This window comes from Athene cunicularia (assembly GCF_003259725.1).
Source record: "Athene cunicularia isolate RWA chromosome 2 unlocalized genomic scaffold, athCun1 chr2_part1, whole genome shotgun sequence".
Taxonomy (NCBI): Eukaryota; Metazoa; Chordata; class Aves; order Strigiformes; family Strigidae; genus Athene; species Athene cunicularia.
The window spans coordinates 31,466,386-31,482,704 of NW_020799095.1; the positions used below are offsets into that span (position 1 = coordinate 31,466,386).

The following is a 16,319-nucleotide window of genomic DNA, read 5'->3' on the forward strand; positions in this document are numbered from 1 at the left end:
TACACCGGACCAAACTGTTCCAATTAACAGAATTCACTGAGAAAAAAAATAAAAATATCTGTATAATTGCAGGGTCAATTAAGTCTCTTAACAGTTTGTTGTATTCGATATTTCTGTTTACATACCCCGAATTATCTACAGTCCAGGTACTGTCTTTGTCTTATAATATAAACACCTATAGAATGCACAGGCGAAAATATGAATAGTCCTAGCCCTTTTCGGATATATTTCTAACAGAAATATAATTTGTTGAAATCAGTGGAAGACTTTTAATTCTCTACAATGAATTATCAAATTTAGTCCCGTTTTGTGGTAAATCTTAAATCCCTTGGTTACTTGACATTTCTTAAAAACAGAAGGGGTTCTGGGGAGAAAAAAAAAAAAAAAAAAAAAAAAAGAGTGGGATATTGCAGCCATAGAACTACAATGAATTACCTGCACCCTCCTCCTGCTGCTCCATCAAGCCCATATCTGTGTAGGCTTAGGTTCTATCCCTTAAATGTGAGAGTTAAATTATCCTGCTCTCCTCTCTGTATTTGCAGATGACTAGCAATGTGTTGCTTGAGTTGAATTTCTGTTTCTTTTTATTTTTTCACAGTGCCTTGAACCAGATGCTTTGTTACTAATAGCTGGTGGAGATTTAGAAGACCATCTCAGTGAAGAAGTATTTGAGAGAATTTCTCTTATTCTTCTCTACTACATTCTTCATCATAGAGATGTGTGTTCTTCAGAACTCAGCTTGAATAATAAGGATTATAAATTTTATCTACAGAGTATGCTTAGTTTAAGACATGATGAAGACTGTTACTATTTTTCACGGAATGAAACTGAAGATATTTTGACTGCAGTAAGGCAACATTTTAAAACTTCTGAAACCGAGGTAAAGAAAACATAAGTAAAAATAATTTCATATTCACTTCTTATACGCTGCCTTTAAGCTAGTTCAGACACTGTGTCAGTATCATGTCCTCCAGAAAACTGGAAAATAACAGTGTGAGAGCTCAAGGCTGAGGAGTGGTCTTTTGTTGTACATGCTGTTTAATACCAGCCTTCTCCCTGACTTGCTTTGGCATGCATACCTAGCACTTCCACAGAGTCCTCTGACACACAGCTGGGGAGAGAGTGTATATTAGGGACCATTTCCAATAGGTAATTTAGATACAGTTGCCCTGTGTAGGGCAGATGGAAAAGGGCATAACTGTGCAGATGCAATGCACTTGGCTTCAAGGACAGAAAATACTTTCTCATCTCTCGTATTTATTAGTATAGATACACTAGCAGTAATTGTATTTCAAAGGTATAAAGAACAGGTCCAATACTGATCTTGCTGTATAGCAGAAATTATGAATCATTTTGCTGTGATGAAATCCTTGCCAAGCCATTCACTTCCATGTCCATCCAAGCAGGGCAGAACAAGGAATCTGTCCAGAGATATGGCTTCCTTCAGTTGGGATACATACATTTGTGGCTAATGATCTAGCAGCACAAATATGCCTTGTAGAAAGACAGATACAGACAAGTCTAAATTTAAAGTTTGGTTTTTGTTTTTAATGGCATCTTGAGTATAAATGAGCTAAATATATTAAGCTAAATCCATCCTTTTTAAGTCAGGAAACATGCAATGAGTGTTCTTACCACTGTCTATTATTCCTTATCTCAATTAGGGTCTATAAAATAACAGAATAATATTCTAGAGTTCACAATCTAAAGAAAAATTGTCTTCCTTGTAGTGGACAATAAAATAAGTTTTTGTAAGTTTAGCTAACTCCTAAAGTAGAGGTTGACCTCCTGTGAGAATCCCCTTAGATCTGTTCATAATATACAGTTAAATTTGGTTTATTGCAAAGTTTGAATTTGCCCTTTTCTTTTTCATTTCATTAGATTTTAATTTACACCATACTGTAGTAGAGTTTCCTACGCAAACAGAAGACGGCTAGGAGTCCTGGCTGTGCAGCAGAATGTTGAGGGCCTCCAGTTCCTCTTTCTGTGTTCTTTGTGTAATCGTTTCCCATCATAAATTATTCATTGACCAGTACTTTTGGTTCTGAGTCTTGGTGAACGTGCCGATTTCCAAGAACTCCAATGGTATCTGGGCAACCGTAAAGAGGCATCGGTGGGTATTTGGCATGTCAAGATAGAATAACAATCCATAAAGTGCTTTACTGTGTGGTCTGTTTGTTTATGCTGGCAGTATGACCAGTTGTCAAGCCTGTTCAGTAACTGAGACTTCACCACTCATTGTCATGAGGGAAAAGAGGGGGGGTTTTATGAAAGGTACTCAAAACATTATAGACTAATTCTAATGCTTACAATCACAACACTTGAGTTATGGAAAAGGTCCAATGATGCAGGGTAGTAATTGAAGAAGAGCCTTTTTAGTGGCTCTTTATGTGTTTTGGTTTCACAGAAAATACCCTCTTCTCAGTCGTAGCATCTAATATATTATTTGAAATGAGATGAAATTTGGTGTTGTGGAAATTAAATTGTGTAATGAATGGACAGGAAAAGAAATGCCAGTCTCCTCCTTGAAGTGTTTAAGGCATATATATAGCAAGATGAGTATGTGTAAAGTAAATTATTACTGTCCTGGCTCATCTAGTTGACTTTTCAATTTAGTAAATAGGAGTTAAATACAAATTAATTTAAATAATTTTCACCTTTGTTTTTTTGTTTGTTTGTTTCCCTCAAATCCCAACTCTTTGCAGTGAAATAAACCAGAAAGGCAGAAATGGAAGAAAACAGGGATAAGTTTCCACATAACTGAGAGACCTGTACCCTGCTCCCTCACTTCAGACCTGCACACATCCGCACACCACTGCTGCTCCTGTATGGTCACACAGCAGGGAAGTCACCCTTCATCTGCAGAATTCTATATTTCCATATTGTCCCTAGATAACTGCCCCCTACAAATTATTGATTCCATTTAACAGATAGTGAACTAAAAACATTAAGAGAATTTTTCCTGAAGTTTGAAATAAAGAGTTAAAGTCTATTATTTGAGTTGATTTCTTGTGCCTTAACAAAAATTCCTTCCTTTTCTGCCACTTTCTGGAATGTGATGTAGATGCAATTGAGGAGGACACAGGAATAATAGAAACAGCATGAAAATAACACTGAGCAAAAATAACCTGAATGAAGGATTGTACTTCCTCCCTATCAGACATTGAGTAAAATTTCAGGCTTTTTTATTCTATGCATGTTCTCCTGAAAATGTCCTGTTTCTCATTTGCTGTCCTGCTGTCAATTACAACTTTAATTTTAGTATTTTTTCTACTCTGTCTGTCTATGAAAGCATTCTCTCCAGTTTCTCCTCCTGTCACTCTTATTATTTAAATGGAGGTGACCAGGGCTGTCTTCATGCTGTTTTCTCCTGATTTCAGTGTGTTGATGTGAGTATTCTGGAGAAAAATGCTGATATAATGGACAGAGATGGTGCTGATGAAAACACACTTCCACGCCTGGCTGCTTTAATCATTACTCTGGCTCTCCAAGGAGTCTGTATGGGGAAAGCAAGTTTGCCCTCCCCAGAATTCTTTATAAAATATATTTTCAATTCTCTGAACAGTACCACTGAGCTTCAAGTTACAGGTAAGCTATTTATTTGTCTCTAGTTGCCTTTTGCTACACATATTTGATGTAAACTGTCTTTAAATGCCTAAAGGACTTTTTTTCACTTCATTTTAGATTTAAATGCCATTTCATTTTAGAGATGTTAAGTAGATTCTTCTAAATTTAAAATCAAGGTTGGAAAATAAACTCCTTATTTTGATAATAGTCTGAGAGGTATAAAGCAAATTGTAACTGAAATGATTAAATTTGTACTGCCACATTAATTTACTACTTAATTGCTCAGCACAGTGTGAAATACCCAATAGAGCTCTGAGAGTGGCAATCTAGCTGTCAGGGCAGAATTCAGTGGGGCCTTGTTTACAATGATTCTTTATGCAGTTCTTTACACACTGGAAGATGCATTTAGGGTTAGATGGGATAATTCAAGTATGATAGCCAGATTAGAAACCTTCGTCACTTACACCTCAGTGTAGATGTACCCCAAGAAGAGATGAAATAGCCACAGGCAACTCTGATTTCACCAAATGTTCTCTGATATCTGCTCGCTGTACCTGAAAACATTTTTATGGTTGGTGCTTCCCTACCCACCTTCTGATCTTTGTACCCAACCAGTAAGTCTGGAACATGCAAAGTTCATTTTCTTCAGGAGCTCTGTTGCTAGATGTGTCAGAAATGCTACTTAACCATAAATAAATAGAAGTACAAGAGAGTTCCGAGTGGTCCAAAAATTGTAATCATAATAATAATACAAACAAACAAAACCCTTCCCCCACAAGTGTTGAGCTCTCAACAGCTGCTATTAAGTTCTGTAAAAGATTCTGCATGATTAGCAGTTTAAGAAGCTAAACCATCAACCCAGGGTCCTACTATGGATTTAGAAGGTTATTATAAGACATCTACCTTTCCTTGTTAATGGTAACTGTTAATAGCAACACTTTACAAGCTCTTTAAAGCACTTTCAGAAAGTTACATTTTATATGGGTTAAAACAGCTTAAAAAGTTGTATGAGGCATAGGTGAAAACATTTTTACTACTCTTAGTTTTTGAACTGAATCACAGTTTTTATTAATGACAGAAGTGATTAATAAAAAAAGAACAAAATCCTCAGCCCTCAGGTTGGACTCCTAGATTGCACTTGCATAAACTGGTTTTGCAGCAAAAAACCTTCCTTTAAAATTACCAAGTCAGATCTTGTAAAATAATTGACTCACAAGAGTGGATGGAGCCATCTGGAAACAGTGCTACTGAATAGCTATATATGGAGAAATGCAAGCCTCAGTGAAGGGAATAGCAAGGCTTTATGGTTGGTGGAGTCAGGGTGTCATTCTGAGAAACAAAAAAATATTCTTAAGCAGTTTGTTAGTTTGTAAATATATTTTAAGCCTCAGCTAATTAAATTAGCCCTTTAAAATTATTTAAATTCTTAATAGTAACTGCAGGAAAGAGCAAGGAACTGGAAGCATGGAAAAAAAGAAAGAGTTGACTACAGTTAGAAAATCTAGCTTCAGCTCAGTTCAGATACGTTTGCTCAACAAAGAAAGTAGACAAGCATCTTGTCACAAGCCTTTTTGTATGAGTTACCATTACGATTATAACATTTTCTTTTTCTGAATAACAGCATTAAAAAATCGAGGATTATCACATGGAAGCATTCTTAATCTCATTGATTACATTATTTGAAATTAATTCATGGACTGCTTTTGTTTGCAGTGGACAAAGTCAGGTTTACAGAAACTATCACTATGGTTTCATCTTGAAAATGCAGGGGTGAAAGAAGGTGATAAGTTAGATAGGATATGGCATGCCCCCTTGTATAACGAAGCATTTATCAGCAGGCACACCCCATTTCACTCAAGCTGTGTCATGGGATATATCTGTGCACTGTCTCAGGTTTGGATTAGGAATCCTGTCTCCCTCCTTCCTACTTCAGTGCTATAAACAGGCATGCTTCCAGGTTAACAAAAGGAGGGAGAAAATCTGCTTCAGAAGTGTTCCAGTTCTGAATGGAAGTATGCGAAGGGCAACACAGCACTGTGAATATTGCTTTCAGGACACTATAAAGGATGTGTCTTCCTGGTCTTTCTCGACTATCCGAATACATGGCCATCGTCTTCCAATACCTGGAACATGGTGTTCCATTTACATGGGAAAATTGGAAGAATGGTGAAGCTATTCGACAGCAATTTGTAGATAACTTTGGCAGAGATTGATAATTAAATGGAAGATGAATTAAATTTCAGTCTTATCTGTTTTCCTCTGAGACAGTCATAGGCAAAATATCTGAGTGTGGTACTGTAAAGAAGGAAAGGCTGAGTATATAGGTGTTTTGAACTTCTAGAGTTGTTAAGCAGAAATTACCTATAGTACCCAACCCAGGAGTGAACAAAGTATTAAAATGAGGAGATGAATTAATGTTAAAACTAACAGAATTTTAATCACTTTTGTTTTTATCTTTCTAAATGTGTGTTTTCCCATGGTAACATATCTGTTTTCTAATGAATTACTAGAACTAGAACAACTACTAAATGTGCTTACAGCCAAAAAGTTTTGCACTGTAAATGGACAATTCCACAGTCACAAAAGAAGACGTTATAGTATGGCAACCAGAGCTATTGGAACCAGAAATATTCCAGTCAAAGGAAACCATACAGAAGGAGACTATCTGAAAGGTTATTCTGAAGATCATGAAAGAAACACAGATTGGGACCAGGTTAATTTATTTTTGTGTTATTATAGTATTGGTCATAGCATTTCAGTGATGAAACTTCAAATTGCTTTGCAAACACTACATTACTTCTGGGGTTAAATTTACTAGTTTCAAAAAGTCATGTAGATACTGATAAAAATGTATTTTTATATAGTCATATCTGTTTAAATATTAATTGGGGGAAGAACTTTATGGCTATTGAATGTGCTATTAATGCAGCTGGGATGGGCTAACAGAATAGTTAGTATTAGGTGGAATCAGATGTTTCTTCAAGAGACAGAGGACTGTAGTACCATGGCTTCAATGTTTTCAGACATTTATGAGAGATTTCTTGTGCTCTTATGGCACAGAGCTTCTCGGACACCTTAAGTGACATTGCAGGAAGAAGGTTGTTCTAAGGAAAAAAGTAAATTAAGGTTTCTGCTTAAGTTGTTTTTAAAAAGCTTCTATAATCTGAAGATTGGGCACATCCAAATGCTTTAATAACCATCTATGGAGTCCAGAAAACTTCTTTGGAAACTATAGAGTCTATAAAAGAGAAGTTTAGCTGCTACTCAGTATCCTCTTTAAGGGCTTTAAAGGATAGGGTCTCATCGAAGGTAATTTTATCCTTATCCTTAATATTTGAAATTAAAAAAAAATTGTTTATAACAATAATTAGGTTGGTAAATGACTTTCATCCTTTAGACTGGATGACATTCCTTACACGTAAAAGAAGACTTCAAGATACATACTTTGTGTATATTTTGACATATATATTTGAAAACTATACTTCAGAATAAGTTTCTACTGTTTAGAGTTCTTTACAATTTAACTCAAAGACAATGTTTCATCTCCATTTAGGAGAGTAACTGATGTGCAATTGACTTTTGTGTGGAACTGACACAAGTAGCATCTGGTTAAATGCCATTCTGATAGATATTTATCCATGTAATTTTATTCCATTTGGAATACATACTCTATCAATATGTTTATTTCTTTCCAGCTGACCACAAAGGAGAATCATGCTGATCAGCATGATGAGGTATTTAATGGTGTCTCAAAATAATTTTAAATGAAGGACATTTTAAATGGATTGCATATTAATTTTAAATTATGAAGGACAGAAATCAGCAGTGATACTAACTTTACAAGGAGTAAAATTGTTCTCCAGCAATAGAAGAATTTATAAAACATGGGTTTTGATTTCTTGAACTTCTGAGACTGACTAACTCAAAAGACAAGTGTTCAGGAGACTTATCTGAGGCTTGGGAGTCAAACTGAGAGCCAAGATGAAAGCCATAAATGAAAAAAGTCACAAAGAAGCATCTGGAGAGAACATTTCTTCTATATTATTTCTTAGTTTCTCAGTGTTATTCCATTTCTCTTCTTTCTAGCTATGTCTATTTTCTTTGGCATACCATTCCATTAGAAGGCTTTGTTATTTCAGTGTTGCTAATTTTGTCTCTCACTTTCTGCACATATCTATGAGAGCCATTGTGCTCCATTAGTAACAGATGCTGTTACATATGAGGCATTGCCTCCTTTATGGCTTGTGTTTGCTAACTACATTAAGATCCGTAATTTGATTTTGAGATAGGAATTATATTTTGAAACATTATCACAGAAAAAAAGTCATCACTTTCTTTTTAAGTCATCATTGCCTCTACTGATTATAAAAATGAGTATAAAAAAAGTAAGTAGCAGATGATCTAATAAGAGCAATAATATTAAGTTCCATTGAACTATGTCACAGTATCAATGTATTCATTTATTATTCTTCATTAAAGAAACATGGATTTTGGAAACCAAAATCATCCATCCATCCATCCATCCATCCATCCATCCATCCATCCATCCATCCATCCAGTTTTTCATTGAGAATATGTAAATTCAATTTACTTGTTTCTTCAGTATCATCCTCCAGGAGTACAAACATAGTTGCTTTATTAATGGAGACTTTCCTTCCCATTGTTAAAAAGCTTAAAAGGTTAGGGCTTGCATCTGGAACAGATGCAGGTCCTCATGCCTCAAGTCTTACAAGAACATTTTTACTAAATAAGTATTAGGATTTTTTTTTTTTTATGCGTGATGTGGACAGGGCTTTTTTTCAGATGAGCTCTTGCTTTTTCATTTAAAATTCCTGATAATAAAATCACATTCGAATTTAGGTTCATAGTAATCCCAGACCTCATCTTGTCTATCCTACTTCTCAAAACAGAGCCAACATCAACGTCAGATCAAGTTTCACAGGGATGTGTCCAGCTAAATTCTGAATGTCTCCAAAAACAGAGATTCCACAGTCTTTCTGGGCAACCTGTACCAGTGCCTTGTTGCCCTAATTTTGATGGGGTTTTTTATTATAGCAAATTGGAATTTTCCCTGCTGCAACTGATACCTATGACCTTTCATCCTTTTGCTGTACACCTCTGAGAAGACCCTGTCTCTATTAGATAGTTGAAGACTTAAGATACCTCCCAACCCTTCTTTTCTCTTAACTGAACAAACCCAAATCCCTCAGCCTCTCCCAGCATATCATGTGCTGTGGTTCCGTAGCCATGTTGGTGGCCCTACATTGGACTTTCTCCAATTTTCCAGTGTCTCTCTTGTACTGCTTCTTTTTCCACTACCTGTTGGCTACACTCTTGCTAATGCAGCCCAGTGTGCAGTTAGCCTTCGTTGCCACAAGGGCACACTGGTGACTCATATTCAGGCTGTCTGTCAGGACCCCAAGAGCATTTTCTATAAAACTACCTTCCAGCCTTTATTAATTCATGGGATTATTCTGTTTGAAGCACAATAAATTTGTCTTTGCTGATCTTCATGAAAGTCTAGTCAGCCCATTTCTTCAGCTTGTCAAGATCCCTCTAAATATCAGCCATGCCCATCAGCATATTGACTACTTGTCCCAGTTGGATTTCATCTGTGAATGCGATATGGTGCACTCTGTTCATCGATGGAGATATTAAATAGTATCAGTCCCTGTACTGACCATTGAGGAATGCTGCTCATAACAGCCACGATCTAGGCTTCCAACTTGATACCACTTGTTGGTGTTCCCTACTTCTAGAGTCAAAACCACTAGCTAGAACAGGCAAACTGAAGGTCTTTTCCAGTATAGTAGCTCCTAAATTGTCTTCATACTCTCCTGCTGGGAGGTAAAACAGACTAGATCCATGTGGCAAGATGACCTATTATCCTGAAGACTTGAATATGGTATTCGGAATAAATGTATCAGTGCTCAATTCATTCAGTTTCTTAGTGAGCTACAAGGCATATTTTACTTTGCTAGTGGATGAACAAAGGCAGGAAGGTGTTGCATTTTAAATGGGTTATTTAAAAGTAATGATAATCACAACTTTTTAATTTAAATAGTAATTTTATTTCAGAAGAAACCTAAGCTTCAGTGATTAGAAAAAGGATTGTTTAGGAATCCCTTGATTCTCAGATGCAGAGTAATTTAAATGAAAGAAACAGATAATTTTTTTTTTAATTGAATCACAACTAATCAAATGGGATTAAGAATGAAGAGTATTCCTTAGTAGGATAGCATATTTGATCTGGACTACTTCTTTTTAAAAGTTCTTACTCAAATTGCCACTAGAACTGTTCTAATGCTAACTGCTCATATTTTTTACTGAAAGTTTCATCCTGGAGATGAAAAACCAATTCTTGGTGAGAATTTTTAAAATTATAAATGTTCCCAAGAAAAGTTTATTTTTTTGACAGAGATGTTTCTAGCAAGAACAAAAAGTAGCTGAAATTCTGAAGTACTTCAAACAATAGTATTATTAAGTAATCTTCAGACCAAATTTAGACTATGTAGCATCTAGTTTGCTGACCTTAAAGTGACACGCTATTGTTAAAAGAATTTTAAAAAAACAACTTAGTTCCATATTTTACTAAAGATGCAGCACAAGGACAAATTTCAGTACTGCCTTGACACGGGTAGTACCTTACATTAATAACAATATTATTGCTATGAATGCAGTCTTACATTAATAGCTAAGAATTAGATTTGTGTTAGCATGAAAATATTTTTTAGCACATATGAAAATAAAATATTTAGAGATATTGTGTCAGATCTCCATGATGTTAGCAGGCTTCAACAGAAATTGTGGTACTTTATCCCAAGGATTCTGGTCTATCTGAAATATATATATATTAGTATCAAGTTTTAACTGGAAAAACCAAAAATGAATTAGAGGCAATTGAAGTAATTTAAGTTATTTAACCAGAAAGTAGTATATGGAAAACAAGATTTTTCTAGGCTGTATAATCCTGTGTTCTTCTAAATTTCTATATTTAACCTCAGTACTAAATGCAGGTATATGCAACATATTCAGTAACTGTGTGTACTTTTCTACATAGGTTTGTTTCTCTGCCAATGAACTTGTGAAGATATTTTTAAAAAACAGTTCTTCCTCCATTTCTAAGGACCACTTCAAGCAAATCAGTCCAGCTATCATTCAGCAACTATTAAGTTGTTCATGTCAGCTTCCTGACTCCAAGCAGACAAGACTTCCACCAACAACTTTGGAAAGTGAGTTATGTTGCTATCAGTAAAGTATTGTAAAAATTCAGATAAAGGGCTGCAGGGCCTTAACTTCTGGAGACATTTCATTCATGGGTAAACTTAAACCAAAGCATGTTGACAGCATACATGTCAGATAATAGTACTACACTGAGAAGTGAGGGGATTCAATGGTCTCAATTTATATTAGACAGAATTCTAATTCAATGTGTAAGGTTTTAAGATCTATTGGCTTTATTTCTTAGAGGACAGCTTGATGTAGGCATCAGCTGAGCCATGACAGGTCCTTACCAGCGTGTTGCTGGGCAGTAATACCATATTCTGTAAAATTTCCATCAAGTTTATACTGGAATCATTACATTACCCTTACACATAGCCTCAAGGTTATGTTAGCTGGAATTTTATACCATGATGTGGCAAATGCTTGATACAGATAAGTTCTGTGTGAATGTTGCTGGTTTTTCATGTTGTAATATTTTACAGCAGAGAAGCTGTGGGGATACTACTGTGGGAAGAAAAACAAGCAGAAAACCAGCCACATGGTCAGCAGGACTTGTGTGATAGAGCTGGAACAACAGCTGAGTTAGAGTATAATCAGATTGTTTCCAGTTGCAGTCATAGCCCTCACATGCCACTGCTTCCAGGGATTTCTGCCCCATCTGTTCTGCTGATTCAACTTCTTCTGTAACCAATCCCCAGTCCATCCTATTGAAAAAAGATCTGAATCTGATCTGACCAAAGGGCTTCTTAATATGCTTCCTGGTTTTGTTTTCAGTTTAAACCAGCAATATCTGGGAACTGGTTACAAACCTAGTTGTTGCTGGTATGTTACAGGAAGCATTAATTTCTGGTGGGGGGATTTGGGAACCTGGAATGAGCAAAAAGGAATAGGCATCTAACCGTAATCAGCTGCATCTAGAGCAGCACTTTTAGGCTACAAATCGACGCCTTCAGTACCTTTATCCTAACATCCACACAGCCAGCTCTAGATGACTAGACATTTTAGGAGCTAGTAAAATTTCCCCACATCCTGCTGGCCGATGATCCTTATAGAACAACACTTTCCATTGCTAAATTCTGTCTGTACTTTAAGCTACACATGTTAAGCAGTTTATGGGAATGAGCTGAGCTATCATTCCATGATATACAGATTATTTGAGCTATGATCGTGAATTAAAAAACATGTTGGATAAAGGCATGGAAGGACTCTTATGAATATCTCAAGAATAGGTGAAAGATATAGAATAGGAAGAGTTGTTATAGCTCCCAGAAGGCATCAGCCCTTTGTTACATCTGTTCTCCTTACCTGAACACCTTGCAGTCTTTACTGCTTTTATCTTTTCTATGCTACACAGATATGCTCCTTTTTCAGATGGGCAATCAAGGGACAAAGAAAGAAAGGAACTTATGCAGGTCATATATGAGGTTCATGGCAAATTCAGAGTTGAGTGAGATTCTCCCAAGTCTAAGGCCATCAGCCCAATCAATGACATTTTAGTGATCTCAGAAAGGTGAGAGATCTGTGTAGATGAGAAAACTGAACCATTTAAACACAGAATGAAATTAATAACTCTGCAGCCCTTTCCCTGTTCTTTTTGGCAAAGAAATGTTTTCATGACCACAGGGACACTTCTGCTGGCTTGAGACAGACAAAAGACTTCATGTTTGACCTATGTGTGATCTAGTGACCTGAGCATGGGCTCATTAATTTTGTTCTCAGTTCCATTTTACTGACAAGCTGTGCTGTTTTCGCTAAGTCACCAAGCCCTGACCTTCCATAAGTATCTACTATAGCCTTGTATTTGGATGCGCAGTCTGAAATTTACTGTCTGATTTTATGAGGTGCTGAGCACTTGCAGTGCTATTAAAGTGTGCAAAATTAAGTGACACTTTTGAATATTTTGACATTAGTTCCTTATAGTAACTAAAGGAGTGTATGTCCACAGCAAATTTGTAAACGTAATTTGGACCAAAAAGTTTATACTTAGAACCTAAATTAGATGCCTACATTCATCTGAGGCATTAGGCCTTGGTTTGTTTACTGATTATGATTTGGTTAATAACATGGTGTTGACTGTACATGGTGTTGACCTGTCATGCACAGGTGTGGCATGTGAAGACATAGAATAATGAGCATGAATCTTTTAAGAGAGGAAACAAATGCAGACCAGCATTCACTGTGCTTCTCTGAGTGTCTCTAATCTGCACACAGACTGTTTAGCTCTTTAAGGTCTGAAATTTGAAAGCATTGCACTGTATTACCTGTAAAGGCTGAAAGAATATTGGGTTTTAGGCTTCCAATCCTGTTATCTGTATCACACCTGATTAGAAAAATCTATGTGACACAATGAATCACTTCTCCTCTGTGCATTTGTACACAAAGGTGGAAAAACATAGCCTCAGAAACAAATACAAAAACAAACCAAATATGCAAATACGAATACTGAATTATTAAAGGTGCCCTTGTTTTGTTTCATTTGTTTTTCCCTACAGAATATGGTTATAGCACTGTTGCTGTTTTACTTATTACTATTGGATCTATGTTTGGTACAACTCTCATTTTATTTAACTCCTGTCAAGAAATCTACACACTCATTTTACAGCTGTTTGTTGGTTTGGCTGTTGGGACCCTTTCTGGAGATGCATTGCTACACCTTATTCCTCAGGTAGATAATACACACTTGTGAGTTTTTAAAATGACAGGTATGTGCATGCATGTGTGCACACACACAGAGAAAGGTTTCCTTTAAACCTTTGTAATGCTCATCTTTTTAAAACTAAAGCTTTCCATGAAATCTGTGAACCAACTACCCAGCATTGCAATTGCATTTGCACTTCATAGTTCAGTGAGATTCCAAGTAGTAGGAAGCAGAAATCAATGAATGATGAATTCAGAGAAAATAAAGTTCCTATTTTCACAAAAACTTTTCAGAAAACCCACAAGTCCTGTGCAAGCCAAGTTTCTAGATGTGTATTAAACTCTTTCATGAGGCAGATTCTCTAATGCATTTTAGGAGAAACTGTACAAAAGCTGTACTGTATCCACAGTCCCCTCCACACATTGTTCCAGAGAACCAGGGGCTATCAACCTATTAATTCTGCTGCCTCGAACTGTAATAAAATGGGTGCTATGAATTTTTTCCTAAATTAATAAAACAAATTTATGTATAGAATAGTATGTAAAACAGAACCAAATTTGCCATTGTGTATTAATTTATTTTTGACTGAGTCTCCTCTGATGTGACACAACTGTTATGAGTAGATTTCAGCTAATCATTGAAAGAGCTTCACACCTTCACTTGGGATTCTGGTCAAAATGTTGTTCGTACTCAGTACTTCGTCTCTGGAAGTAGAACTGGGAGAGTGGTTTAAGGAAGGCAAGTCTCAGTGTATGTCAGACAAATGTGTTTCTTTAAGAAACACCTTTTGAGTTTGAAAGTGTTCTCCTTCACCAGTTCTAAGTAATGTATCCAGTAGCCTTTAAAGCACACACTTTCAGAGCAAAGGAGGGCTGCCTTGCTGTGCCACTGAGGAAAAAAATGGAAGTACACCCACCAGCAGAAAGCTTTATGGATTATTTTCAATATGAAGTTTATATCTGAAGACTTTAAAGATCAATATACTCCAAACAAAAAAAAAAATATCTATTTGTGTATTAATATATAATATATATTTATATTAGCATATTAAAAGGGAAATTTGATAAAACTGTGTCTAAAAATAATGTTGCTTTCACCAGTGGGAGGTGATGAAATGTAGAAGAGGTTCCTAATAATTTCATTCTAGTATTAAGCTGATTAGTTTGAAACACAATTTAAATTTGAAAGAGATGGCAAAAGAATAAATCAAATTAACACATTATGGATTACTCTAGCAAAACTTAAAATATTGCCATTTTAAATTTTTTACTTTATCTCTTTTTTTTAGACTCTTGGTTTACATAAACATGAAGCACAAGAGGTAGAACATTTCTATGAGGGGAAAGAATATATTTGGAAACTTCTGGGAATAATTGGAGGAATTCATGGATTTTTTCTGATAGAAAAGTGTTTCTTTCTTTTAGTAACACCACGTGACCAGGTAAAGCTTTGTACATCTCTTTTATTTTGAGATTTCACAGTGCAGAAAACGTTAAAATGATTGTGGAAAATAATTATAATTTGTCTGAGTTAAATGAAGCATTAAAAATTGGTTTCCAGAGTGCTCCTACCAGACTGACCTTCAATTTCTGTTTTGCTTTGCTCTATGGATTTTGTATGCTTCATGAGTGAATTCCTTGTATTTATAACTCAAGAAGGGAACAGTTAATGGAATGTGCTCCATAAGCGTACTTTCATGACTAGTGCTGGAGCAGGTGAAAAGTATGTATCCATAGGAAATAGCAGTGACGGTTGATTACTCTAGGTTCTGTTTGAACAGGAGGAAGACAGATGTAAGCACAAGATAGTTTCAAGAGTGATATCTTAAAATTTCCAAATTGTTTTTGACCCCTATCCCAACAGATCTGAAAGTCTAATATGTATGTCGCGGTCAGTAGAACCCAGTCTTATATGAACAATATCTCCTTGCTCACTGCCATGCTTATAGTAGTTCTATTACTTTATTTCAGTGTGTCTGGTGCCTGAAAATATGATTATGCACAAGGATATAATGTAATGCAAAGTGTGATGGCTCATTAAGTTTCTCAGCATGGGAGGGTTTCTTAATGTCACTTGAGAAGGCTAAGCCTTTGTTTGTTCTGCTTTACACAGAGTGTTTAATGACTGGCCTGATTTAGATATGTAGCAGTGAGTCCCTATTCCCACTATCTTTGAGTCAGCCATGGAATATTATGTGAGATTAATAGAATGAGAGTATTATGATGATGATGATATTTTGTTTGGCAAAAAGTAGTCCTTTTTCGTTACTTATTTGGAGAGAAGAGCTTTATCATCATCCCACAAATTTTTAGAATTGTTCTACTGAGAACTAGATGAATTCTCAAAGTTATTTTTTATACCCATCTCAGCTTCAAGTTTTAATCTTCAGTTTTAAAACAAAATAAGATTTATCAAAACATTATAGTTGTCACTGATTTATCTGATTAATTTTTCAGGGTTTTTTTAACCAGATAATCATTAGGAAATGTTGATGCCAGCCAACAATCTTTTTCAATAGGTTTTGTTTTGAAAAAAATAGTTCTTACAAATGGTAAACTTTAACAAAAGGCTGAGAAAGACTGCACTTATGTTCATTGGGCTTCAGAACTAATTGCAAAGCATCTTCATTCAGCAGGGCCTTTCTTTAGTTAATGGGCACTGGGGACATTCCCATGATCTTCCAGTGGAATCTGAATTAAATGAACATTCAGGCAGAGGCAAATCTACTTCAACCATACAGTTGGTAGGTTACCAATATGACATACTTCCATGATTTTATATCCTTCTCTCTCTGTTCCTCAAAAATTGAACCAAATTAATTAATAAATCAGTATTATTTTTCAGTCTTTATTGATTTGTCCTTTATTACATGACATGATTGTCAGGAATC

The 16,319-nt window shown here is 35.7% G+C and overlaps 1 protein-coding gene across 1 annotated transcript in view; it reads left to right on the forward strand.

Moving 5' to 3' along the window:
- The window catches only part of SLC39A12 (solute carrier family 39 member 12), a 35,232-nt gene that overhangs the window by 5,530 nt on the left and 13,383 nt on the right, over positions 1 to 16,319 (forward strand). Inside the window, exons 4-10 of the mRNA XM_026842362.1 lie at positions 599 to 880; positions 3,381 to 3,588; positions 6,078 to 6,280; positions 10,628 to 10,799; positions 13,284 to 13,456; positions 14,718 to 14,870; positions 16,062 to 16,172. Of these exons, the coding sequence (XP_026698163.1) occupies positions 599 to 880; positions 3,381 to 3,588; positions 6,078 to 6,280; positions 10,628 to 10,799; positions 13,284 to 13,456; positions 14,718 to 14,870; positions 16,062 to 16,172 (1,302 nt within the window). The remainder of the gene's footprint in view (positions 1 to 598; positions 881 to 3,380; positions 3,589 to 6,077; positions 6,281 to 10,627; positions 10,800 to 13,283; positions 13,457 to 14,717; positions 14,871 to 16,061; positions 16,173 to 16,319) is intronic.